Source organism: Diplotaxodon limnothrissa, linkage group LG12 (assembly GCF_057381915.1).
Source record: "Diplotaxodon limnothrissa isolate DT_005_m linkage group LG12, D_limnothrissa_male_GT1.1, whole genome shotgun sequence".
Lineage (NCBI taxonomy): Eukaryota > Metazoa > Chordata > Actinopteri > Cichliformes > Cichlidae > Diplotaxodon > Diplotaxodon limnothrissa.
In genome coordinates, this window is record NC_140607.1 from 14738864 (window position 1) to 14766014 (window position 27151).

At 44.0% G+C, this 27151-nt stretch overlaps 1 protein-coding gene across 1 annotated transcript; it reads right to left on the reverse strand.

Moving 5' to 3' along the window:
* Nucleotides 1-1935: 1935 nt before the first annotated feature.
* igsf9b (immunoglobulin superfamily, member 9b) lies at nt 1936-26319 on the reverse strand. Its single transcript, XM_085368048.1, has 23 exons — nt 26279-26319; nt 20658-20753; nt 18147-18353; nt 11682-11828; nt 10650-10801; nt 10340-10457; nt 9920-10061; nt 9501-9646; nt 9250-9392; nt 9021-9161; nt 8809-8925; nt 8580-8730; nt 8369-8480; nt 8115-8290; nt 7778-8016; nt 7570-7654; nt 7309-7479; nt 7124-7160; nt 5441-6889; nt 3473-5383; nt 3166-3323; nt 2194-2405; nt 1936-1982 (listed from the first exon to the last, which is right to left on the reverse strand). Exons 2-22 carry the CDS (start codon nt 20716-20718, stop codon nt 2206-2208), a joined length of 6063 nt encoding a protein of 2020 aa, XP_085224174.1. The 5' UTR covers nt 20719-20753; nt 26279-26319; the 3' UTR covers nt 1936-1982; nt 2194-2205.
* Nucleotides 26320-27151: the final 832 nt, after the last annotated feature.

The window sequence follows — 27151 nt, forward strand, 5'->3', positions numbered from 1 at the left end:
AAGGTGTTTTCCGTTATTGTAGTCTGTTTTTTACAACAACTTCCTGCTGATCTACAACTCTGCACATATTCAAAAACAGACTCCAAACCTTTTTATTAACCCGGGTTTACACTGAATAGGTCCTGTTGATTTGTTTTGTTTTTGCTGTTTTCACTGTCTTTAAGGCATTGTAAACCTACACAGGGTTTTAATGCTGTTGTCTTATTAAGCACATTGATTTTACACATGTAATGTGCTATATCAATAAAATTGTTATTGCTATATAAATCTAAAATCTACTTAGATTATAATTATTTCTAATTTTTCTGTAAAAAAAAAAAGAGCTCGTAGTGTACCTACCTTCAACTACTTGTAGATAAATATAATTACAAAATAATAATAATAATAAAGAAATTCAATTTAATTACAGGGGAATTAGACTCTTTAGAAGCCTTATTTTAGAGGGTTACCCAAGCTTTAATGAGAGGGACTATTGTGTTAACAGTGATAGGTGTTAAGTGTTTAGAAAAGAAAATCAGTCAACACTCTTTCAGTCTGATGCATTCTGAATAAAACAATTTATTCATTACAAACATATAAAAATGACAAAAAACAGCCAGGTGGTAAGATATAAAAATTTCCAGTTTATACAGAGCTTCCAAAGCCATCGTCAGAAATGCATTTTCATCTGGGTTAGGAAAGTAAATATAGTACAAATCCCAAACTATAGCTACAAAGATATTCTTTAGATCTCTGTTTGTCAGGTGATGTACAAAAGCGTCTTCTGTTCGGTAAAAAAAAAAACCCAAAACAAACAAAAAAACGGGCACAAAATTCATAACAGACTTCAAATACAGAATCAGAAGTCGATGAAATATTCACAGTGCTGCCTTCACATCGAGGATGTGAATTGTAAACATCGTTGCATATCGTAAGTCGCTTCAATAAATATACACAAATACTCATTGTGTGAGGAGAAGGTGTTCGATCAGTGTGAATCCTCCGGTTTTTGTTTGAATACATCCCGCCACTCGAAACCTCTCCACTGTCATTCAGGGTGATGTGAATAAAATAAGGCAAAAATAAATTTCCCTGTGTATCTTATCAAGTCTTACAGTATCTGTTATTCATAAATCGCAGAGGTAAAGTCTGACTGACTCAGGTGGAGTAAAGAAGCGTTTTTCTTTGAAGAGGACTGTACACAATACAACATTCAATCATTCACAATAAACTATATATAAACATTTATACATTTTTAACAAATACAGGGGCAAGATTTTAGGTGAACTGATTAATAAGAGCTCAATGGGAGGATGTTACTGGGACAGATAATATGTGGGACACATAATTTTAGGCAACCAAAGGGCGAGTCATAGCAGGAAGTGAGCAAATTCTTGTAAAGGATCAGTAACACAAATTGCAGGAAGCCTTAGCATTATTTAAACTGCAAGTACTATTATTATTGTTTAAGTACTTAGTCTCATTAAGTGGGAGTGGGAAGAAACTGTTTTTAGTGCTGTTTGATTGGTATCACAGGCGACATTAGAGACACAGACACTGCTCAAACTTCCCCCTTTTTTTTTTTTTACTAAAGGAGCGTCTTAAACAGTCCAAATACGTAGCAGGCTGTTGCTTTTATAAAGCAGGTCTTTCTGAGCTGTGGACTGTAAAAAAAATTTTAAGCCTCCCTAAACTTTTCATTCCTTTGGGCCTGATTGTCAAGATTACAAAATAAAACCTCAAACACAGCTGCACGCACTTTGTAAGAAAAATAAATAATTCCTTTTCAGCTTCATTATGCAAAGCACAATGGAACAACAAGACAAGAAAAAGAATACGCAATCCAAAAACAACCGAAGAGTTGCTGTCTTACATTTGATGAGCAATGTCCATTTTAAAAGAGGATTCACATAACAAAGCTCCAGTGAGGTGTGACTGTGTGGTGACCACAGCGCTGTCGTTAATTCATTAAAACTGCTATTTGATATCTCCCTTAGAGGTACCTGTGAAAGACAAAAACACAGGAGTTTAGCATTACACGAACCTTGAAGGGCCAGGTTAAAGGAATTTAAATATAATCAGAACGTTTTAATCAAGCACAACTTCACTGCACATCAATGATATGAAAGCAGGCAAGAAGATGGTGCAAGCAAGGCGACCAGTGAGAGGTGGAGAAAGGAGGAAGAAGGCGAGAGGGCAGGCAGAATAACGGACCGAGTTAAGCTGCTAGAGCAGTGCTGAGCTGGAGTCAGAGTCTGAATCGTGGCCAGGGGTGACGCAGGGCTCACGGGAACAGATGGATTCCTGAGCACGCCTGTACTCTTCGTACTCCAGGCGGAGAGCGTTGAAACGTGCTTCACTTAGAGAGCGGCTGAACTGGCATCGAGGTGGATTGAAAACTGGCGGGCTGACTGAGGGAGACGGGCCTGGGGGGGTGGGTGAGGTGAGGCACAGGAAATGCATGGATGGGCATGTCATGGGACAAGCTCACAATAATCACAGCACGAGGGCACAGGATGAACACATGCAGCCATCACTGTAAGGCAGGATTCACATGGATATGCTGCTTCAGTGCTTGACGGTGGTTGTTTCCCAGCTGGCTCTTATAAACTTTGTTCTATTCACTTTTATTTAGATAGTGCCAATTCACAACAATAATCGCCTTAAGACGTTTTATATTGTAAGATAAAAACACTATAATAATAGAGAGAAACCCCAAAAATCTCATGACCCCTGTGAAAAACTACTTGGTGACAGTGGGAAAGAAAAACTCCCTTTTAACAGGAAGAAACCTCCACCTGGCTGAGTCATCTGCCACAAGTGGTTGCAGGTGAGGTTAATTATTCAATACAATGATGGACTTCTTCTTTTTGTTGACGATGAACTGCACAAACGGGCACATCGCTCTCTCAGGATATTTTCCTAACACGATTTCTGGAAAATCGGAATAAATGTGATGTGACGCCTGCACTGGCATTTCAAAAGCAAAGCAATGGATCCATAATTAGTTTGGCAACATGTGATGTCACCAGATTTAATGTAACTAGCAAATTAGTCGGGGTAATATCAAAGTGCATGAAAAGTGAGAGCACCGAAGCATGAAACACATCCGTGTGAATCCTGCCTAAGCATTTCACTCATAAGGAAACATGCAACATAAAGAAGAAAAGTAACAGAAATAGTCACCTTTGAACCGCTGATCCTGGAGGCCACCGGCTTGATCCCGACTGCCTCTCTGTAAACCTGTTTGTGACTGATCAAACTTTGTGGCCTCCAGGACCTCAGAGTCCACACAGGCATCAGCAGAGTCCCACTCATAACTCTCATCTACTGATGTGTTCCTTCTAGACACACAAAACAAGGTGGTAAGAATAAAAGCAATTACCAACAAGTAAAATGACAATATTAATGTTATTTTGGCAACAGAAAGAAGTCCTTCAGCCGTGAGGACGCTCCAGTTTGTTTTGCTTTTTCAGGTGTGACGGTGTTTCACCTTTTCGCTCTCCTCTCAGGCAAATCCATGTCAGCTCTGTGACGCTCATTTTCCTCTGTGGTTTCTGGGGAGCTGAGCAGCGTGGGAGTGATGGACAGGGACTGCCGGAAGAGTCCAGCACTCCCTCTACCACTGCTCTGACTGGCATAACTGGCCCTGCCCCCCTCCCTGATTTCTCTGCCTTCCCGGATCTCGGTCTCCCCTCCCCTCCCCATCATCCTGTCAGGATGCCTGTAGATCTCTCCCTCTCGTGGTGGGAAAGGGGCGTAGTAAGGTGAGGGCCAGCTAATGCCCCTGGGCAGGTAGGACCTCGGAGGACCTCTCCTTGAGTCCATGGGTTTCAGGCCATCCCCTCTGGATCCTGCCCAGTGCTGGTGCTGGTAGTGGGGGATGGGGATAGAGGAGGGCATGGGGACATATTTATGTTGGACAGACCTCAGAGCTTCAGGATAAGTGGGGGACCATCTGGAGGATTCTGGGAAAACGGTAGCTTGCCGTCGTGGATCGGAGGGTTCCATCAGTGGGGAGACTGAGGTTTGTCTGGGTAGATACGCAGCAGGCGTGAGGTAGGAAGGACTAGCTAAAGATCTTTGTGCGTGATGAGGCCTCTCTAAGCTGCCCATGCTGGGGCGCCTGAACGGGACATACTCCCTCCAGGAGGGGCCTGGCCTGGGGAGGGAAGGCGGTGTGCGACCCAAACTATAGGACTTCACCCTGACGTCTGGGTTTGGGAATTCATCCCAGTAGCATCTCTCAGAAATATAAGTCCTTGGGCTCTCAAAGTGCTCCCACCTCTGTGGGCCCAGGCTGATAGATTTCTTTAGAAAAGGACGAGGCTGTCCCATACCTGAAAGAGTCCTGCAGGGACCTATGCTTAAGGATTTCTTTAGAAATGGCACAGGGGCTTGATTTATACGCGATACAATGTTATTAGTCCTGCTGCCCTGAGAAGCTTGTCTTTGGGATTGCTCTGATAAAGACTCACTACTGTCTACAAAACTCTGCGAGTGTTTTGACACTATATCCGCCATGCCTTTAGCTGCACTGTACAAGGTGTGAGCTGACCTGGACCCAAGTCTGGATTCGGGCCTGTATGTGCTCTTATTTCCAACATGAATCTTTGTTTTCTCATCATAGAGCTGCTTGCTAGTTTTTTCTGGGCCGGGTGAGAATGGTTTTGGGTCATCAGGAAATCTTACTCTAGCTTCCCCATGGCGGGAACGTCCATAATCTTGTTTTTTACTAGTGTCAAAGCTGGCCTCAGCAGCGCCTGCAGAATGAGTTTGTTTAAAGCAAACCGCTTCTTGGTTTGAGCCAGTTTCACGGTTTTCCTGAACATGAACCTCCCAGTTTTTAGGAACTACATCAGGTTTAGCCACCACTGATTTTTCTGGCTTTAGTTCTGAGTTTTCCCCTTTGCTGTCTGTGACTTCTTCCACAGGCTCATCCACACTCATTTCAATAAAACCAGGAAGGCTCAGATACTCGAGAATTGCACTTGTCTGGAGTGGGGACATTTTGGGAGATTGAGCTGTGGGCTTGGCCTTGAAGGAGTCTGACATTCTGGGGACAGAAAATTGAGACTGGTCGCTCTCGGCTTCTTCCACGAGAGTTAAGGATGATATGGGGCTAGGGCTGTCAGAGAAAAGGCATCTGTCGCTCCTCCGGGAGCGTGCTCGGATTCCTTCTTTCTCTAAGTCAGAGTAAAATCCTGGACTTCGTCGGTCATCCTGGACTGGAGTCTCTCTCCCTTTAGCCTTTGGCCCCACTTTGTGATGCTCATAAGGCAAAGTAGAGTAACTGGAGGCACTGGGATCCCTTGTGGATGTGTAGTCTGTGTCTGCAGGTCTCTCAGGCTGATTACAAGGTGAAGAAGCTGAACTTTCAGGCCTCTCACTCATTAATGAAGGACTTTTGGCAGCTGTCTCCCAGAGATGAGTGCCTCCATAAGCATACGAATGCCTTGACCTCCGTCCTGCAATATCTTCATGCTGTGTCTTTTCCATTATGTCCTGCTCATTGATGGACTTCATGTATATATCAGGATTTCCCTGAGGACTCAGTGACCGCGCTCGATCTGGTTCGTCGACACACATAGAAGGGGGTTCACTGGTAACATCAGGGGAGATTGTGGGGAGAGAGGTGTTCTGGGTGACCGGAGACCGTGATGAATCAACAGCAAGCGAGTCCTCGGTGGTTTCTCTACAGAGGCGAGGACGCCGTGGCCTGGGCGATGCGGTCTCCTGAGGAGTCTGTACAGGAATAAGGCTGGTCACAGATGTTACAGGGCTAATGTCCCACTGAATGCGAGACATGGGGAGCCGGTCCATGGGACTGCTTGTGTTGCCAAAGTAGCACGCTCTCCTATAGTCAGACACGCGACTTGTTTGACCCAAAGGCCTATGTTTCTGTCTGATACTAACATCTTGTGGTTTCCATACAGGTTCTTCTTCTGACTCAGGCTCATCCCTCTGAGGACTTTCTGTTTTATTAGTCTGATGTTCATCTCTCCCACGATTTCGACTTCTTTGCTCAGCTGTATAGCTCTTTAGCTCTCTCTCCATTTCTTCCCTCTCTTTTGCCAGCTGGACACACTTGTTAATGTTATCCCTCTCCAGCTCACTGTCAAGTTGTGAGACTAAGGTGCTGTTATTAGTCAACTGACTCTCCATAGGCTCATAGCTTGAAGGCTGCGGCCTGTCTGTGTCTCTATCCAGAAGCTTTGTCCTCCTTCCAAAGGAGGGCAGCAGGTCTTCTGTGTGTCCTGTCATGCGATACCTCCTCAGAGGATCACTGGATTTCTTCTCACTGTTGTCTGAATAAAAGCTGGCTCTTTCTAAAAGAGCCTCTGAGCTTTGCTCGTCATCAGAATAAAAGCAGCCATGACGGGAGAAGTTTCTGGCCATGGCCCGTACTCTTCCAGGGGAGGAAGGAGGCCTGCTCAGCTCCGGGACATCCACCGTGAGAGGAGAATCCTTCCTCTCATCTTTCTCTGAGCTTAAAATGCTCGACTTTGCAGAGTCCCTAAAGGATGTCCTGCTGCTTCCTGAGCCACTTGCCCCACCAGCTCCACCATTACTTTGTAGGACAGTCTTCTTTAAATGTTTTCTATTCGAGGGACTAGAACCCTCTGGCAGTGGCTGGACAATGAAGCGTCCATCCGGACCTCTGGAAATGGACTCCAGAGCACTTGGTGAGGGCGCCTGAGACCCCAGGTGACTCTCAAAGAGTGTGTAATGAGGTGGCGGAGAAGAATTGGACAAGAGTTGCTTCCGTTGGTCGTGGTATTCGCCGTGACTTCCCCTGTCAAACGAGGATCGATCGGACTGTGAGCAGGACGAGTTGGGAAAGAAAGGAAGTGGTGGACACAGCTTCAGCTTCAGGACACTGTCTGGACTGCGAGGGGGTGAGCGAACTCTGAGAAAGTCAGACAGGAAATAAATTGCTGTTAAAGTTGATTAAAGCTGAAGATTGTGCTCAGCTTCTTCCGTGGTAACAGAGAATAAAAATAGCTGCCTTTACCGTTTTATCACATGCACATAATAATCATATATCAATTAGAAAATAAGCTTTACAACAGCACCATAAATAAATATTACTGCATGTGGTCTATTTCAAATACAATATAAATAGGGGGATTCCTACACTTACTCTTGAGATGTGCTCTTCTGAAGTGCAGATGGCAGATCTGCCAAAATGTAAGGAAAGGAAAAAATATCAGACACCAGCACGGATGAAACTCTCAAATCATATAATTAACTTAAACTTGGGAAAAGTATACGTGCTCAAACTTTCAAATTTAAAACTTGTGTTTGTATGATTAAATCACACTTTACCTTGTCTTCTCTTCCTGCGCCGGCGCTGTCTCCTCTGACTCATGTAGCATGCTGTCACCAAAGACAGAACGATGGCCACAAACAGGAAGCACACTCCAGCTAACACACCAGCCAACAGCGGCTCAGGGATAACCTCCAAGAGACTTGGGCGCAGGGGGTAAACCTCCATCCCTGTAATCAGACCAGTCAGAGGCCACTAATTCCAGCAGTTATCAACTTGAGGGGTGTAATGCTTTTAGTAATTTGTACAAAGCCACATACCGATGGTGGATACATTGACAGACTCGCTGGGCTCACTGAGCACTTTATTGCAGCGAGACATAAGCCTCAGATCATAATTCGAGTCCTGAGAGAGACGGATCAGGATTTTTATTATAGACATAAACTAGCACTCATTTAAAGAGTGGCTTTTCATAAAAAATCAGTATAACTTTAATTTCATATAAAACAATTAAGTATAAGAACTTACCCTCAGCAGTCCCTGAACAAGCAGGTCACTCTGATTGGCGCTGATGTTGCTGGTGAGGATGACCCACTGCCCCTGATCCCTGCGGGCCTGCAGTACATAACCTGTCAGTGGAGAAAATGGAGCTTCGGGAGGAAACCATCGCAGCAGAACGCCTTGCTCGGTCCGGTTGGCTGACAGGAATATGGGAGGATCCAGAATTGGGAGAGTGGTGACAGCTGTAGGAGCTTCTGTTGGCACAGCTGGTAAGAAAGCAAAGTATAAGTTAATACTTATAAATACTCGTAGTAAAAAGTGTAAGAGGTAATCAAACCCAAAGCATAAGTTCAGTTGTACAAACCTTGAGTTCGCACAGTTATAATTTCGCTGAAAGGTCCAGAGCCGAGCTTATTCTGAGGTAGGACGCTGAACTGATAGCCAGTGGCGGCAAGTAGCCCAGTCACCAGCAGGTAGTTTTTAGATGTTGGCACTGGCAAAGACGCCCATTCATGTTTCCCCCTGGATGCCTGCTTGACCCTGGAAGAAAAACAAAACAGTCAAAAAAAAAATGGATCTAACTATTGTGTGATATTTTATGTATTTTATGTCACTGACCAGACAGTGAATTTCTGGGTGAATCCACCATCAAAGCCTGGCACCCAGGACACGTTTGCCTGGTTCACCTCTGTGGTGACAAACACTGAGGACACAGCGTGAGGGCTGGTGCCTGAGGAGGAGAACGTCACTTTGAACTGCTGGCAGTACACTTGAATTCAGTGAATGCAGGAGTCACATATTTATTGCAGAGATGCGGTTGATCACTCACCCAGCACCATGACCACTGTGCCTGCACTGACAGTGGCTACACGATTAGTGGCCAGGCACTCCCAACCCCCGTGGTGATCTTTACTAACTGGCTGCAGCAGGAGGGAGCCGTTAGCCAACACAGTGTATGGGGAGCGAGGCGTAGGGCCAATCTGTGAGGGAGGACACAGATTAGTTAAAATAAGGAATTAATACGTACGCGTTGCTGCATCCGTGAGAATTTCCCGTACCTTGCTCCATGTCACGTTTGGAGCAGGGTCTCCACTGGCTTCACAGGGGATGATCAACTCCCGGCCCACCTCCTGGAAATACTCAGGTCGAGGAGGCACGCGGAACGATGGTGGGTCCTGGAGGACGGAAAGAGCCTTTTTACTTTTGCCCGTTAATTAGTGTGCATCATCTTCCTGATACTAAAGACTTGAGTTGAGAACAACAGCCTTACCTTTAAGATGACACGGGTGGGTTCAGACTGCCCCATGGTGCCATAGCTGTTATAAGGCGTACAGGTGTACATACCCACAGCATTGTCATTGGCTGTCGCTATAAATACTGAGCCCTCTGAGTTCACCATCCAACCTGGGTACTGGATAGGTACAAAGATTGATTCCAAACTCCCTTTGGTGAAAATCTCTACTCAGTGAAACATTTCAATTTCATGGCGCATGACTTACATTATCAGGATTTAAAACGTTCCCGTCTTTGGTCCAGTTGACGTACAGCACAGGGGGATCGGCTTGGACAGGACAGACAATGACCCCCTCCATGCCTACGGGCAAATATGTTTCCCGCAGCATTCGGCCTACACGCGCAGGATCTAAAATGACAGAAGAAAAATCACTCACAAAAAATTACTACAGTGCTCATTTCACAGGGAACGCTGGTAAGTGCAACCACAAAAATGCCAGCAGGATAAGAGACTAACGTTTAACTTTCAGATGGGCAGAGGCTGAGGGTGGGCTCAGTATCCCATTTGTTGGGATACAGGTGTAGTTTCCAGCATCTTCCGGGATGAGATTAGGGATAAGAAGTGTTCCATCCACCAAAACCTTCACTCGAGACTTAAGTGATCTGAAACCAAAAAGATAAACATTTGAAGAGGCGTTCAAAATAACTGACACAAAAACACTTTGCTGAAGCAACTAAAATATTATTAATTTTAAAAGGTTCTGCATTGAGACCCATCCATCCGTTTTCTTCTGCTTAACCAATTTAGGGTCACAGGGGGATGGCGCCTATCCAGCTGCCATAGGGCGAGAGGCGGGGAACACCGTAGACAGGTCGCCAATCTGTCCGAGGGCTGTTTTAAAAATATTAATGGATATTTTGAAATGATGGACTCACTCAATATGGTAAACATTCTGTCCTTGCTTCAACCATTCATATGTCAGGTTTGATGGGTAGGCATCAGCCTGACACTGCAGAACTGCATCCTGGGACATGTTGAGAGTGGTGTCCTCTGGGGAAATGAGGATGATTGGAGGGCCTGTACAAAGCACAAGACAGACGAGAATGACCAGAATTAATGGACAACTGATGATGGCGGGAGAACTTTTTTTTTTAATTGTTAAATTGCTGCAATGCAAGGAAAAGACTGTAGGTGGCACTATACACTATTATATTTAACCATGGTTTAAGCAGCATGTTTAAGTGTTGTAAAAAAATATACATTGACAATTTCACTAAACATGATTTGTGCTGTTGCTTATCATGAGGTAGGCAGAGATTACACCTGTCTACAATGACTTATAGTTAAACACTGACCTTTGACCTGCAGCTGCGTGTAGTGGGTGAGGTTCCCCTCTGAGTTGGACACGTGACATTTATAAACTCCAGAAATATTTCGTGTGACAGAGGCCAAAGACAAGCTACCATTGAGCACCTGAAAAGAGGCCAAGGTAAAGACGATCAAAGACAAAGATGGAACGGGAGAGGAAGACTATGAGGCAGAGATGAAGAGAACAACAAAGCAGGTTGCTTCAAAGAAAAATCAAAGCTGCAACTCCTGCAGAAAATGCTAATTATTAAGTATTTAATTAGAATACTGAAAATGCCATCTGTTAATCCCCCTCACTTTTATTTTCTCATGTTTCTCAATTAGGCTCTCGTCTTTATGCCAGACGACAGTTGGTCGAGGGTTGCCATGGGCTCCACAGCTGAGAGTCAGCGAGTCACCGAGCAGAACCTCCACAAAAGTTGGCGGTGTCTTAATAAACACGGGTGGAGCTGAAACAAAGACAGATCAAATAGACCACTTATTTTCATCCACATACTCATAAAGGACACATAAAGGAACTTTAAAATGGAGAACTACTCCAACAGCTAATCCAAAGGAACAGATATGATTTGCTGTGGTTTAGAAGTACCACCTGTGGCTCCTCTAAAACTACATTAGAACTCAGTGGTAAGTCATTTCAGGCTCTGACAAGTGTGTGGAGACAGGCATGGATATGAAGTGGCGACAAGGAGAGATTTTCATAAGTTACTGTGAATATATTTAGCTAGACACGTTGTAATTGTAGCACAATAACTAGTAAGCGCCCAACTGGCAGACAGAGGCACATATGTCTACACAACACTGCCATGCTGAAAAATATATGCAATCTCTGCATTAAAAATATCATCACTGTCAGTGTCTAATACTCTAAACAGATTCCAATTTATGCACAATGCAACACTGTTGTGTTCCAAAAATAAGCCTTGACGTCGATCCTGATGTAGGCTTACAATCATATCTAATACTCACGTCACACTTTCATTTTAACTTCTAAGTATTCCACAACATAACCAGTGCAGGTGAGAGAGCCGGAGATGTACGTGGGTTAAAAGCTTTTTGCATGTAAAACACAAACCAAGGATACAGTGCCATTCTAAAAGCCAGCCTTACTTCACAGCAGGCTAGGCACAGACAGACATGATGTGATTACTGGGTGCAAGTTATGTCACTTAGAACCTCTTCATACACTGGAATAACACTATTCAGCTTGCCAGGGCCTTCAGAGTCCAAGCCAGGCCCCATGCTGTAGCTGTTCTAAATAAGGACAGTGCCAGTGATGAGCAACGAAAGGAGCAGCTCTCGAGTCCCCAAAACCCTGCGGTGCTGCACCTGTGATGGAGAGGAAGGTCCATGTGCCATTTCGAAAGTCGTCGGTTTTGCTCTCCAGGAGCAGGATGCGGCATTCGAACCAGCCTTCGTCCTCCAGGGTCAGCCGTTCTATCAGCAGAGAGGCGCCCCGGGTCAGAGACACACGGCCTGTGAGAGGAGGGGTGAGGGGGACAGAGAAAGAGTCAGCACATACACGCAAGCAGACAGGCAGAGTCAGCATATGCAGGAAAGGGCTTATCATGCTCAGGACCCAGTGTCACAATGGGCACGATCAAAGTCACAGACACACCCACGAACAGTGCGAAGAGCAACTGTAGCTCGAATGTTTGCAGCGAGTAACAAAACCAATAATTAAGAAAATTTGCAGCTCAAGTGATGAGAAGTCAGTGGCCCTGAGACAGAGTTGAAAGACACTAATCACTACAGTGATGATTATAACGATGTGCAAGATGACAGATTTTGTCCTGTCATTTAGGGTTTGGTTGGTGAAGTGGAGAGCTAAGATGAGTATGCCAGGAATACTTGAATGCAGTTTAAGCTTAAAGGAGAAACCCACCGCAGTGTGTGATAAAAATAAGCCGTTTTTTGTTAGGCGGGGGCAATGGACAGTAGTAAACAATGTAAGGGCCTGGCAGATGCACGCTCTGAACTCGTGTGTGAACGCCATTAAAAGGCAGATGGATCCACGCACAAGCACGCACACACATTTTCCTGTCACACACAGCCCCTGCTCTGCTCCCTCTCCTCTTCTCTGTACTTCTTACAACTCCTTGTCAGGCTTTGAAACTTGATCTGCTGGTTGCCTGGTGACTGCAGCCTGGTTTCAGGGTACACCCCCTCCTTTTATTCAGTCTCTCAATGAACTCTTTTCTTGCCCTTCAATCACAGAGTTTTAAAAGACAGGAGGATGCGTGCAGGAAGGAAACACACACGTTGCTCATACCAGGCCCTGCCAAAGCAGTTTGAAAGTAAACAGTGACCCATCAGTGTCCAGCGTCCTGTAATTCTTGCTTGCTCCTAACACGTTGCTTAGATAAAGTGTCATAATCAATCATCTCTGCAAAGTAATAATAGTAAAGCATTGCAAAAAAAAAAGAAAAGTAGCAGCCAGCATAGATATCATCTTCTCCAGCTCAACAGGACAGAATCGTTGAATGCCCTGCAACCCTGAAGCAACAATATCGCAAGAAATACAATATCGTCACTATTCACACCAGCTCTCTCCAGACAGCAGCGTCTGGAGAGAGCCTGGCAGCTATGAAAGTCATTTAACTCTGTATATGGCCTAAAGACTGGGTGAAACACACACTGAGAGTAAAGACAGGCAACAATGGCTAACAATTAACCCTGCATTCCTGACTGGGGCAGTTGCTGTGCTAAATAGCTAGGTTTAATGATTGACTGACCTCCCGGAAGACAGGCAAGTGTTACTTAGAGGCTCCATAAAATGAATACCTCTGATTTCAGCTCAGCATCTTTCAAACAACTGGGCAGGGCTAGATGATAACAGCTACAGGATAACTTTGGGTATTTTTTCTCCTATCCTGATCCTTAGGATCCTCTCCCGAGCTTCTTGTTTCCTTTTCCACTTTTTCTAATTAGACCTGCAATTAATCAGCAACTGCAGGACAAGAGAAGGCGCAGCATCATCCTCTTTTTGACTTCCACCTTATGGGATACTTAAAAAAATCCATCTGATTTGGTGCTATAACGTGTCCGTCTGCCCCGGGCACTGATCTTGCAGAAACACGTGGGTGTGTACACATGTTGATTTTCAAAATCTGAGTGCCCTGCCCCCTGAGTCTACACAGGGAAATTTGGGTTTCACTGCTGAACACTTAACCCTTTCCCGTAGCCTCCCTCTTATCCGTCACCACAAAGACATGGAAGCCCCCCCCCCATTCTCTCAGGTTACCATAGAGACTAGACCAAGAAAAGCACGGGCTGTAGGTTTAGATTTGAATTCAGTTGCTGCAGAAACACGCCACGGCCAAACACGGGTCGATCATGCGAGCGGAGGGAGGGGGGATTGTACTGTCACAGATTTGAGAAATTACAATTGGAAGGGGGCGGGGGATCTTGTGTCACATCCAAGAGCAGAAGGAAGAGTGAGAGAAATGAATGAGAAGCACAAAAAGAGGCCGAGCACACACGGAGGCTGCGTGACAAATGTTGCTTTATTTAAATATGAATGTTGCATCTTCGGACGTGAACTGAAATCTCAGATGGCACTCGGCAGGTGCTCTACCCTAAGGATGTTCACTGAAAGGCTGATTTTCTCTCTCAGACACAATGCACATATTCTGCAACAGCTGAATACAAAACCTGGGAAAATTATAAACCACACCAGTGAAAAACACTTCCTGTTATTAAATCCAGAGGAACTGAGCAAGAGGTTACAGAGAGGTTAGTCGAATTTGGTTCATCAATAATCCACAGGCAACCAATGAGAGGTTGACCTTCCTGACCTCTGTGCTCCAACAGACGCCATTCATCACTCTCCCTGGTCCTACATCAGCGCAATGTCCGCGAGTCCTCGAGAGACAAACATGATTAGGCTCTATGGCACTCAGGGAGAGGATTGCTGAAACCATAACTGCTCCTCCATCTCATCTCAACCCTCCTCCTCCTCTTCCTCTTCCTCCTCACTGTTTTTGCTCCAGCAGCAATCGCATGACAGCTACAGTCTATCTTAAAATGAGCACTTGTTTCCAACAGGTTGAGCTGCTCTGCAGTGCAGCCAATGGGAAGAAAATGGAAACGCTAATCCAGCAGCGCTGTTTGAAGCTCCGAAACGCACCCTGCTCATATTAGCCTGTCAGGTTCTCGCCTAGTGGGTGGCAGGTTAGGCGCAACTGTTCTTTTATAGCCATGCCACTGGCCGGTAGCTGGCTTCACCTCACTGATCTGATCTCCTGTTTAGATTAATGCATCTTTTTCTGCAAGTGAAACCTCTGCAGTGCAACACATCATATTTCACACTTACATTTATGATGCACAGCACTTTCTTTGCCTATTGTTGTGACTACCGTAGCCTCGGCACAAGGTTTTAATTGTTCCGGCAGAATGAACCAACATGTGATTTTTAGCCTTTTGAGTTCCCACTGGAAGTTACTGACAAAGTAATGCATGGAGTACTGTGAATTTTATGCCAGACAATAGCGAGTGAGGAAGAAAGATTATTCTGTTTGGAGAAGCACCAGCGCTGCTTTTCTTTGTCTACTCGTATGTGCATAAGAGAGCCGGGCAGAAGTGCATTGTGGGACGTGTTTTGATTTGAATACAATCATAAGTCTGAGACCGACCCCCTGCCTCTGACAGCTCACCCCTCCCGTTCCCCCAAATTTCTCTCTTCAATCCTCCTGTCCCCCTAATCAGTTAAACCCTCTTATGAATAGCTCTTTGTCGTGAGATAGATTACAGTTAACTCTGTCCCTCTTGTTCTGCCCAACTCTGGCCGAGCGAGCACACACGGCTCACGTGCTGAATTTCACTACAATGGGAACTCAACTTATCACAGGCATTAGCTCTTACACATGATCGCAAAGAAAAAGTATTAGTTTTAATATTAAAATCTCTGAAATTAAAATCCGTAGGTCGGTGCTGTGAGATGTATTTGGGCTGTTTTCCAGTGCAGAAGTTGATCTTGAGCTGTTTTCGGTTCAGGAAGAGATAACGCTGATGTTAATAATTGCCAGTTGTTAAATTTTAAAGTTGTTCAGTTAGACATGCCATAATTTGTGAATATCAAACTTGTTGTAGGCAAAGTTGCAGGTAGAAAACCAGATTTTGCTGAAGTTTTTCCTTATAGTGAGCATTGGTTACTTGAGCTATTCCCCGACAAGTCTTTATGGAAGCTGTTTGAAGCCCTTGGACTGTATCTCACAGATTTAATATGTGCCTAGCTGCCTAACCTAAGGTATGAGGTAACAGGGCCTCTGTGGTGGCCTGCTGCTCTAAGCTCGTGAACATGAAATCCCCAAGTTGCAGCTATGTATTCTTCTTCTATTGTGTCATTGTTTGCTGTTCATCACGCTGGTCTAGTTATAGCAGAAAAACTGGTTGAAGATCATGGAGCCCTCAGTTTCACATTTCAGTGATCTATTTTCTGCTTTTGGAGTTCTCAAACAGAGCGTTGTTTGCTAAAGCTCAGTGAGTTAATATGAAATTCCATATAAGTTTATCAGGGGAAAGACTGTCTGTGCATACTCGGGTATAAAAACTTGTCTCGTGTGTGTGTGTGACAAATGCAGGCTTGAACTTCTCCACTGTTCGAGGTCACACTGAGAGTGTGATGGAGGCCTGCTGAGATCTCGGGGTTTGCCTATTATCCTTCTAACCTCAGGTCAGAGTCCCCCCCCACGCTCACAATCGCCACTCATTTACTTCAGCACACAGGACGTATTTGATCTAGACTTGCAACGGTAAACCATCCTGACACCGCAAGACTCCAACATATTGTCTCAACAAATATAACAGCAGCGTGTCAGTCAGAGTTTATTTGGCTGTTTGCTCTTTGTTCTGAGCTGACTAATGTTCAGATCTCCATGGCATGCTGTGTGTGAAACAGAGAGGCAGAGGAGTGAGCGGCACGAACTGGATATTCTCTCGAGAGGACACGAGAGATGGTCTCTGAGACCTGGACAGGCTGGTGTCTAGTTGGGACACTCCTCAAATGCAGAGTGCAATCTTAGAGACACCTGATATCATTATCAAAAAGATGGTGGTTTAATGAGATGAAAAAGGAAATGGAGATACAACTTGCCCAGATTAAAATTGTTAATAGCCTCAGTGAGCTTGACACAAAGCAGCAGACAAAGGGCAGACAGCCCATTGGTAGTGCTTTTTCTTCACTAAATACTTATTTAGTATTACAAATTCAAGTCTGATACCTTACTTAGCTCTAATGGAAGTGGCCATTATGCTGCAAATACTGAACAACAATGTAATTCTTTCCCCATAATTCATTATCTTGATCTCTTAACCGTTTCTTGATCTTAAGCCTTAAAATTAAATCATCCTCATTCTCCTGTTCCTGTCCTCAAACAAGCCAAGACAAAGACCAGGAAATGGTGGCCGACTTCACCGTCTTGTGGTTAAAGCTGAAATCCCACAACATTTTTAATTTGAGAGTAGAATACATTAGACCCACAACACTGACACGCTTCACATGCTGCCATCTGCCTTCAGTGGGAGGGGAGGTATGAGGATCTAATGCAGACTGGGGAAAAGCCCGCACCAGACAAGTACACGCAACGGGTGAATTTGCCAGAAACACGGAGACACCCCCTAAACATTCTTGAACTCTGAGCTACGTCTCTGCTGCATTCTTTACTTCATTATGGCTGCATGTGTATCAGATGGCTGCTCCTAAACAATAATATGGTTAACGGCCTACAAGACCGCTAAACATATTTAGTCCAATTGCATGTTTTGGGGGTTGGGGGGTGGGAGCATGATTTGTGCTTCGACCGCTGTAAATGTTCAGTGGGGTTCTAGAGTCGTCCAAAGCTGAAAACATGTTTCTAAATCAGCAGCTTGATTCTCTGAGCACCTCCTGTATGTCCTCACATAACAAATCCAGCGAGGTTCTCTGTACATTTCTGTGACCTAGTTGGGACTGCATGGGATTTGGGGTGTCCTACTAGTCCTGTTGGCTTTGGCAAAGCAATGGGAGGTTGTGATACCCCTTTTTTGTCTTTTGTCCCCTGGTAGACAATGACAGGATTATAGGGCTCCAGCAAGAAAACTCCCATTATTCCGATTGCTTCATCCATCCTCCTTCCAGCACAACAATCTCCCCTTACTGGGTCACCTCTCAGCATACTAATAAAACACTGTCATCAGACCACCAAGCCCCCACCTACACTCCTAATCCCCTTGTGAGCAGCGTTACTGGTACCCCCCTTGTTATTGCTCAGCTGCCCCACCCCCCCACCCTTTACTGCCTCCACTAAAACACATCCATTCTCATCCTTCCCCTTTCCTCTGCAGTATAACTGCACTCTGGAAACACACAGACTGAACACCAGCTGTAATTACAGGGACCGTGCTCTGGACGGATTATCTTTTTAGGGTATTGTTTGATCCAAACTTCCCCTCCCCAGTAGTTCAAAAATACCACTGTAACCTCCTTATGTCTATCTTTGCCCACACAAGACAAATGAGCTAAGGAAGTTTTACCCCCTCCCCTCACAAAAAAAGTCTTCTGAAACACGACCTGAGCAATCTGTCCGCTGATCAGAGACTTTTACGTTGTTGGCTTTTTCTCTATTTCCTACTTGCTTTTAAAGCTCACTTATGGGAGTGGAACCACAAAAAGCAGGCGAAGAAAGATTTACACGACGTGAGGTCTTCAAGGGAATCTACCTCTACTTCAGGGGGTTGCGCTGTCAACCAAGTAATAAGTCTTTCATCAGTTTCCTGAAAGGAGTGCATGACTGAGCAGATCCGAATAAAGCTTACCCTTGTAGTTGGGATGAACACGAGGAGCATACACTCCAAATTTGATGAGGACAGGAACGCTGTAACCAAGGCGCACCCACTCCACCACATGTAGTGGAAAGAGGCTTGGGGTGGTGGCTTCACTGGATGTAGGAGCAAGGCTACAGCTTAACTCTGCGGAGCTCCCCTCTCGGGCACGAACCAACGATGCTGCACCTTGAGACACACCTGTAAAGACAACAGCATATCAGCGGGATAAAGCACTCGTTTCCCTGCAGACATTTTCTGACAGTGCAAAGTCCATAAAACAGCGCACATCTGAGTAAACACATAAATCATGCAGCTCAAGGCCTGTTGAAGTGAGTAATGGCTACCAAAGTAGCTAAATTAACATTCCTTGAAATCTTCTGGTCATTGGTTTCTGTGAAAATTGTTTGCTATGATAAGAAGTTGAGGGGAACTTGAGGGACGAGAAGACAAGAGTTTGTGACCACACAGGCAGCGAGAGGCCCTGACAGAGAAAACCTGGTGGAAAGAGTCATAACAGTGTCATGAATGCTCTTCTGAAGTGGACATTGCATATGACTTTCCCAGACTGTTAAAAGCCGGGCCATCTGAGGGCATGTAAAACATCCATGTGCCATTTGGTGACAAGATCGTATTGCTGCAAAGCCTGCAAACACAAAGCAATCCCATTAGTGACACCTGGAGCAGTCTCTCCTGTCTCTATCCCATCTCCCTTTGCTGCCATGTGCTCATGTGGGTGTGTGAGCGACTGGGTGCCAGTGTTTGCTCTGCTACTCATCTGGCCTGGTGATTACTTTAATCTCAGAGGGTGGGGGTTGGTGGCGATACTCTGATGCAGGGCAGCAGGACGCTCTGTGGCCGCTCCAGTCGACCTCCCACTACCCCCTGGGGTCCACACATGGTCTATGGGCCAGCACAATCAATCCCACCACCATCACTCCCCCTTGCAAACACAAGCACGCACACACAGAAGCGTGCTGAGGGTTGGGGGGTAGCATAAATCCAGGATTGATCTAAATCCACACCCAGAGATATTATTTAAGTTGGATTTTGTCCCCATCCTCTCTCGTCCACTCATGTCTGAGCTGTAACCCCTCCTCTTCACTCTCTCTAGCACAAGGGAATTGGATCAGTGCCATAGTCATCATGGTGTCATTCAAACTGCGTGCAGAAACAAAACATTAGCATATGCCAGCTGCTTTGCAAAGCATCCAAGCTTTGTTAGTGCAGGTAAAAGATTTGGCAACAACTTTGGTGAAAATATGTAAACAAACTGCAAAATGGAGCAAAACAACTGGTTGGCTTAATCCCCTTTCAGACAAGCACTCCTTTCCATTAATCTGCTGGCATATGAATGTATCAGCTTTATGTTTGAGTGTGCACCCTGGTCGCTTCCCATATAAGCCACAGCAGCAATCTCACAAGATCAGACTGAGTAACATTTAAGTATCACTTTCAGCATCAAGATTATGCCTTTGCATATCGCTTCTGTCCATTACTCAGCTCGCAAAAAAAGTGTTTGGTAAATGGTCTACACTTCAATAAATACATTCAATAAATACATACAAGCTCTCTCTCTGAGCCTGAGAGCAAAGGGCAGTGATAGCTACTACTTGCTGTAGTATTGTGAACCACACACAGACATGCACTCCTCTTACTACAAGACAAAAGTGTGGCAACACTTCACTTCAGTACCTCGTGTGCAACAAGCCCTGTACGTGCACATGCCAAGACTCAATCCATCAGTGTTGTGGGTGGGTCTGAATGAAGAAGTTAACATAAAGTGGCCTATTTTTTAACAAAGGAGGCAGTATTGACTGAAAATGTATTATCAAACTAAGCTTCACATTAGCAAATGTTAGGAAAAGTTACATTTGTTCCAAGACAGGACACAACTGTCCAAAGCAATGTGCAGCATATGCATATTTAAACATCTTATGATCACCTCTCCAATCTCATTTTCTCTGACAACCAGCTGTTATTTCCATTGCCCTGCCACAGAGTAAATATTCAAACATTTTACCACTTTCAACAAATTAAAATTGAAGCTGAAATTTAAAGTTGAAGGTAAAAGTGTTATTAAGAGTGTCGTGAAAGAGATTTCAGTCGCTAAAGATTGGCGATAAGGAGCAAAACGGTGAAGCACGATGAAGAAGCGTGATCCAATAAAGAAGACTGTTATCACTGTTAATCTGTACAGTAATACTACATAAGCCCTATGTGGACATGTTAAATAATGTTTCAATGTCATTGTTGCATAATCGGGCCTCATATTTTGGAATCAGTTTTATCACGTTAGCAGAAAAAAGATCTACAATTGTTTGCTTTTCCTGTGTGTGTGCTGAAAAATTGCTCAATTCATGACACGACAGTTCAGGTGTATTGGGGGGTTATTCTAAGAAATCCAAAGGCAAAAAATCTCTGAAAGCTCAACAAGGAGAAATAAAATACACAAATGCACTGTTAATATATGCAATGGCTCAGTATTTGCATTGGCATACTTACTTAGCAGACAAATGGCTACAGCAGTGGTGACAGCCTGAAGCCACTGTCTCTCCAGTCCCATGGCCGTCCGTCACACTCCTTCACACATCTCCCAACCTGAAAAGGAAGACCACACATACCGATTACTCCTCATCAGAATACTGCTGTACTGTTCACAGATCCCCCCGCTGCACAAGTACATCCCTCACATCCCCCCTCAGATAAATGTAATCCCCCCACCCCTCGAGTTAACATCAACTCATTAGCCAACAACTGCACTGCATTCCAGATGCTTCTTGGTTTATAAATAACCATATTCTTTCAAAACACATCGTCCTGGGGAAAATTGTACGTGTGCGCTGTGGTTGGATTAAGGTAAATAAGCTACTTCAACAAGTGCTACAAATAGACAGGGCAATTGCTTGGAGTCTGAATCTTGTAGATGTTTTATTGCACAGGCCAAAGTGTGTGTATGTGTGTGTTTATGTGTGGCCACAGAGAAGGACTTTACAAGACTCTAGGTGTACGTACAGATTAACCTGGTCCTTGTGATTGGTCCAGCTCATCCAGAAGGTCTCGTCAAATGCTAAATAGGCCAACAGCAATTGACAGGTTAGACGAGCAATATTGAAAGGTGCACCGCCCAGCTCCAGATGTTATATTGTTAACACTGTTTCATTTTCACAAGCCTCACAGACCGGACTTTTTCACGACTTGCCGACCTCCTTCCCAGTGAACAAAGAGAACAGCTGGAGCGAACCACAAGGCCCTCTACTTCAAATTGGATTGCAGGCACAAGTTTAAGTTGCTGACCTTCAAACATAACGGAAGCCTTCGCACACTTCCCTTAAGTCATTCAGTACTCCTAATACCAGCTTATTACTTTAAGTTCATTTAGGTAATATAAGGCGGAGAGTATTTTTAGAAAGCAGCGAGGTGTTGGATATTGGCCGCTGCTACAACCAGAGATTCACTGCAGAAACACAGGGCGTCTGACTCATTTGACTGAGACCTTTAGTCTCTTGGCGGCACATGAGCAAACAAACAGCCCAGAATAGAACAGCACAAAGATGCTTTTATCTCCTCGCACTTGACCAACACCAACAACGTTTCTGCTGAGCCGGGGGAGAGATGCGGTAGTAGTAATAACTTTTATGCTGCACCTTTCTAAAGCAAACAGAGAGGCAAGAATGTGGTTGCACAAGCAAAGAAGAGGAGGGTGGTCAGGGGCAAGTCTGGGAAATAGTCATTAGTTTTTGGATGACAAAATAATTTCAGTGCACTAAAAATAAGGGCGGATTACTCTGACTGTGGGAATAATGCTGGTCAGTAGGGGTGACGGATAAACAGCACTCTTACAATGGATTAAAGAAATAAAGACACTGATTTTGTTCTTTTTGTGTCACTTCTGACAGCCAACAAATGTGGGAAGTGTTTGTGCACCACTCGACTGTCTTATCTACCAGCTCCACAGTTACTTTGACAAAATAAAAAACTAATAAATACGTCCTAACTTGCATGTGCTCCTAGACCGGGATATAGGACTTTCATGTGGAAACAACCACATACAGGGGAAGCCTGTGGGGCAGATGGGTGGGGGCTTTGTCTGCAGGTGCAGGAGGACACCAGATTATTTCCTCAGGCAGTGGAGCAGAGGAAGGCCATTTAATTGGCATGTGAACAGAGAGGGCTTCAAAGGGAGCCCAGATGTTAAAATGAGTACACTTAAACTGAAACAAGCCACTAAACATTTAACCACAGGAACTTTTTCTATTTATCTCATTGGACTAAGCCAATTACTACCTTTAAGCAACCATGATTCACGTATATAACTAACGTGTGAAGAAAACAGCTCCTGTTCTACAGTAAAAGCACAGACATTAGTATACTTGCATGTAAAACGTCTTACACGCTAACTCATCATGAGAGTAGTGACCTCTCGGGGGATGAAAAGCCAGCTTGACTAAAGAAAAATACAACCTTTGTGTGTTTAGAAAAAGAAAACAGAGAAGACAAAACAAGAATAAAAATAAAAAAACCAAGCTTCAGCATAAAACTGTCGGCTCTGTAACGTGTATGCGTGTATGCTGGATTTCACTGACACAGATTGCTTTGGATCTAGTCATGACTTAGCCTTCTGGACAGGCCATTTGTAACACCTAGTCTAATCCCGCCCTGCTGCTTTGAGTGTTAATAGTGTAATTGAATTAGAGATCAAATTCGTGAGGCAAATCAAGGACAGTCTGTCATCTAGCTGTTCAGTGATCAATCACTGGTAAGCCAAGTCACACAAGTCTGCCGTCTGGGATTCTATAATTTCTTCTGGTGGAGAAAAAGTAGGCGCGTGATGCTTTGACAAACCCGGGTAACCTGGGGTTTATTTAAGGGGTTTTGCTCAAGGTCTTTCTGATCTCCACTAACTTTCAAAATTTTGCAAAACCTGTAGTAACAACTACAGCGCCGGTACTTGACTCAAAAAGTAAAATCAAAGACCCTCACACCCTCCAAATTCATATTTAATAATATAAGAAGCATTAAAAGGGTGCCATTTCTCACGGATGAACGAACATGTCTGAAATCTGACATGACATCAACAGTAAATGCAAGCTGATGTCAACCTGTCAACTGTAACAGCTGGTGGGCGTGAGCTCTTCCAATGGCTGTCATCTGTGTCACACTATTATGTTATTCAGACATGAGCTTAATAATGCACAAAAAGAAAGGTGCACTTTTAAACACGCAGGAGTAACCATGAGTAATGAAGTGATCTTTTCAGCTGTCTTTTTTCGGCCTATAAATGACGAGTAAATTATCATATTCTCTGATGTTTTCTGTGACGCTCGTGTTAAAACTTGTCACAAAAAGTGAACTCCTGACCTAATGGGTGTGAGAGCGTTATCCACCGGTACCTAAGCAGATCCATCAGTGATGCCAGTGACAGATACAGGCCTGATAAGCAGCAGCATTACTCTCTTAGTAATCCTTGTTAATCCTGACAGGTCGTGGCATCAGCACAAACCAGCCTGTAGCAGGAACTACAAGTGTTGCTCAAGGAGAAACTTTAACAGGTACGCACAAGACTCTGATACAGATGTAAAAATAACACGCAGCCATCCAGAACAAAGATGTGAACCATCATTAACGCAGGAATGGGTTTGAAAAATCAGTAATCCAAAGCAGACTGGTTGGACAAGCACGCACGGCGTAGCGATCGATTCATGGATTTTGTCCCTGGCACTGTAACCAAGCTCAGAAATGGTATTGACATTAACTTTAACTAAAGGAAATGAGCTTAGCACACATTGGGCACGAGAGTAGAGTCCTGTGCTCTCGGGGAAAGCCTAGTTTATATGGATTAACATAGTAATCGTTAGTAACCTAACACCTAGCACAACAACACTGATAACTGAACCAGGGTTTTTCCTGCACAGGGAGCTTTTTGTTGTTTTTATCCACAAGTTTTATCCAAATCCAAAGGAAACCCCCACTCCCAACACTGTAATATTTTTTTTCACTACTTTGTTTAAATAAGGGTTTCCTTTGCTAAACAGGACATCTGTGTTTATCAAACGCTGGAAAATACCAAGAAAATTCTTAGATTTCTGTCAAATAAGGTAACACAAGCTCGTTCGTGCTTACATGCTTACTCTTCTCCCAAAGGTCCGTTCCGAGCCAGGAAAAACTTTGCTTGCCGTGGTTGAACGTTTTCAGTCGCACATCAAAACAGTATTACCTTTACTCTGCACTTTTTCAGCAGCCAAATACTGCTGCAGATTACTGCTTCATGCATGAGTGGTTTAATTTCATGTTTTGTTTTATCCTAGGATAATACTCACTCAGACATTCCAGGGGAACGGTAAGTGCTGAGTAAAGCAAGGCATCTAACATCACTCTTGTAAGTCTCCCTGCCCCCCAACAAACTTTCATGACCAGGTCAGTCCCATAAAGTTTCTTTCAAAACAAGACAGTGAAAGAAACCAATGGTCTAAAAGCAAAGGTCACAAACTCTGGGGTCCAGCCATGAAGCACACGCCTAACTTGGAGATCAATGAGACTCAAAGGACGTCCACAGAACTGGCCTTTTTCAGTATGTTAATGGCATGCTGCTCATTTCTCTGCTTAGAGGAAAAGCTGTCAAAATTGAGATCTATTACATGCAACAGCATCCAAATATGAAACACTGCAAAGCTTGAAATAGTTTATTAGACCCTCTCTTTAATCTTTATGCTTTACTACATGTACTTTCCTGTATATCCCTCAGTACTGTCACAGGCTTAAATTCACCATGGAGGAGCAGACGCTCCATCTTACACACAATAACAGAATCATTTTCAGTAACCACTTTCGACTCATGAATAATTTGCTCCTCGGTGCAATCAATTTCCTGCAGCCTGACAATCTGCCTACAGGGGACAGTTTGCCACATAGTGTTTTGAACAATGCAATATTCCAGTAAAATGTCAAGGCTTGCTGAATTATGGGGGGATATCCGTGTGTAAAATGACACCCGGGCTGGGATCTGACACACACAGACTTTGTTAAGCTGAGACTGCTGAACATAGACTTTAAGGATTCTAGCAGTAAAATGCAAAACTGCTTTTAGTGCTCCCTCAGTGTAAATAATGCAAAAGCAATTTAAAAACAAAACAAAAAAAACCTCGCTGTTGCAAACACTAGTGCATGTGAAAATAGCAGAGTAGTGTAGAGTAGTGTGCTTTTTGGGGGGAAATAGCACATATATTTCTTTCCAATTTGAAAGCAAGCATAATCTTTAAAGTGATTTTCTAACAGAGGGGACTACAAGGCATCAGTAGTGATCTGTACCCCTATGCACCTCCCTTTTTACCAATCAGCAAGCACAACAAAAACAAAGGAAGGGAAACAACAAAGCACACACTGTATATTATGTATAAAGCACAGGGCTGCTGCACTCTTTAGCACAAAACGACGAGGTTCTTTAGACAGAACTACTAGGTTCTGTCCCATAACATGCATCACCCTGATAAACTAGTCCAAAAATAAAACGGCAAACACCAAGCCATAAGCCACTGTACTGCTGCACCCTACAGTAAATTTTGATGCACAGCCCTTTATGTCAACACCCATCTTGCTATATGAAACAAAACAGGTACACCTTTTGTTTGACTCAGAAGAGCCGATGCCACCTAAGACGAGGGGGCCTAAATAAAGAACAAACCAAAAAAACGTATTTTGACTGGAACAGTGCTGATTTAAGGGTCATTACAACGTGTGAAACCTATTCATAATGCTTTAACATGAAGGAAACACTCATTCAGGGATTACAAGTGCTGCATGTGCTACCCAAAACATAAACAAATCCTGCACAAAGATGACTCTGTGCACAGTGTTATCGCAAAAGTATTTTTTAACTGGAAACTAGGCATTAACCATGGCAAAATTACTAGTTTAAAAAAAATTTACAATAATCATAACAAAAGGAACCAAATGGAGTACTTTAAACACCAACCAAAAGGCTCCTGTTATATGGCCTTAAGACGACAGAAATCTCACAGATATTCTTATTCAAGCTGTGCTGATTTAGTACAAAGAAACTTCTACAGGATGTTTGGTGTTGACTAGCCTGCGGAGGATGTTTTAGCTCTGCCCGCCCAGCTCCTTACCTTTGCTTGAGGCACTTTTCACTTGAAGCAGAAAGTGCAGTGTTTCAGTCCATTGATGCTCTTCTTTTAGACTCCTACTACAGACCCAGTTTATCCGTCTATTCCTTTCTCTTCAGAGAGATCAAACACCACATACACGACTTAAAAGAAAAATAAGAAGGTGCTGGGAGAAGAAGGCAGGTGGTCACATTTTTTTTCCCTCTTTCAGTCCGAGCGTGGATCAAAAGAAAGTCTTGTTATTCCTCGACATCCATGGTGCTCAGACTTTCTAAAAAAAACTCTTCGCAGCTTCAATAAAATCCATTAACCCATGCCACCCTCATGACTCCGACATCAGTCCATTTAAAGTCCATTTAAACACTCCAAGCACTGGCTTTCTTTTTCTTTTTAAATGTGCGCAATCTTCTCAGTCCAAACTCCCTCAAAGTGCCTTTAATCGTGCGGGAGAGTTTATAACAGAGTTCAGAAAGAAGTTGAAAGGCTCTCGGTCGATTTGGAGCACATTGATCCTCAAACAGGTGCAAGATCCATCAGAAAGAGAGCATACTACACGTTTAGTTTGAGCCCTGCTGTTGATACTCTCCCCGCGGTGGCCCTCCTCCCGTTATTATCGTTCCCTCCTCCTCCCACCACAGCGACGTTTGAACGGCTGTCAACTCACACAGAGCACAACGATGAAGCTTCCTGGTAGAACTTTCAAATTAAATCTTTTACGTTTTAATTTTTTTTTTTAATTGATAACGAAAAAAAACAATCAGAACAGGAATTTAAAGATAAAAGATGTCAACTTGCTAATGTCACTGTGTAAATGCCAAAATGCTTAAGTCCATTGAGTTTCTTTCTTTTCAGCATCCAAGCACTACTGTGCATGTG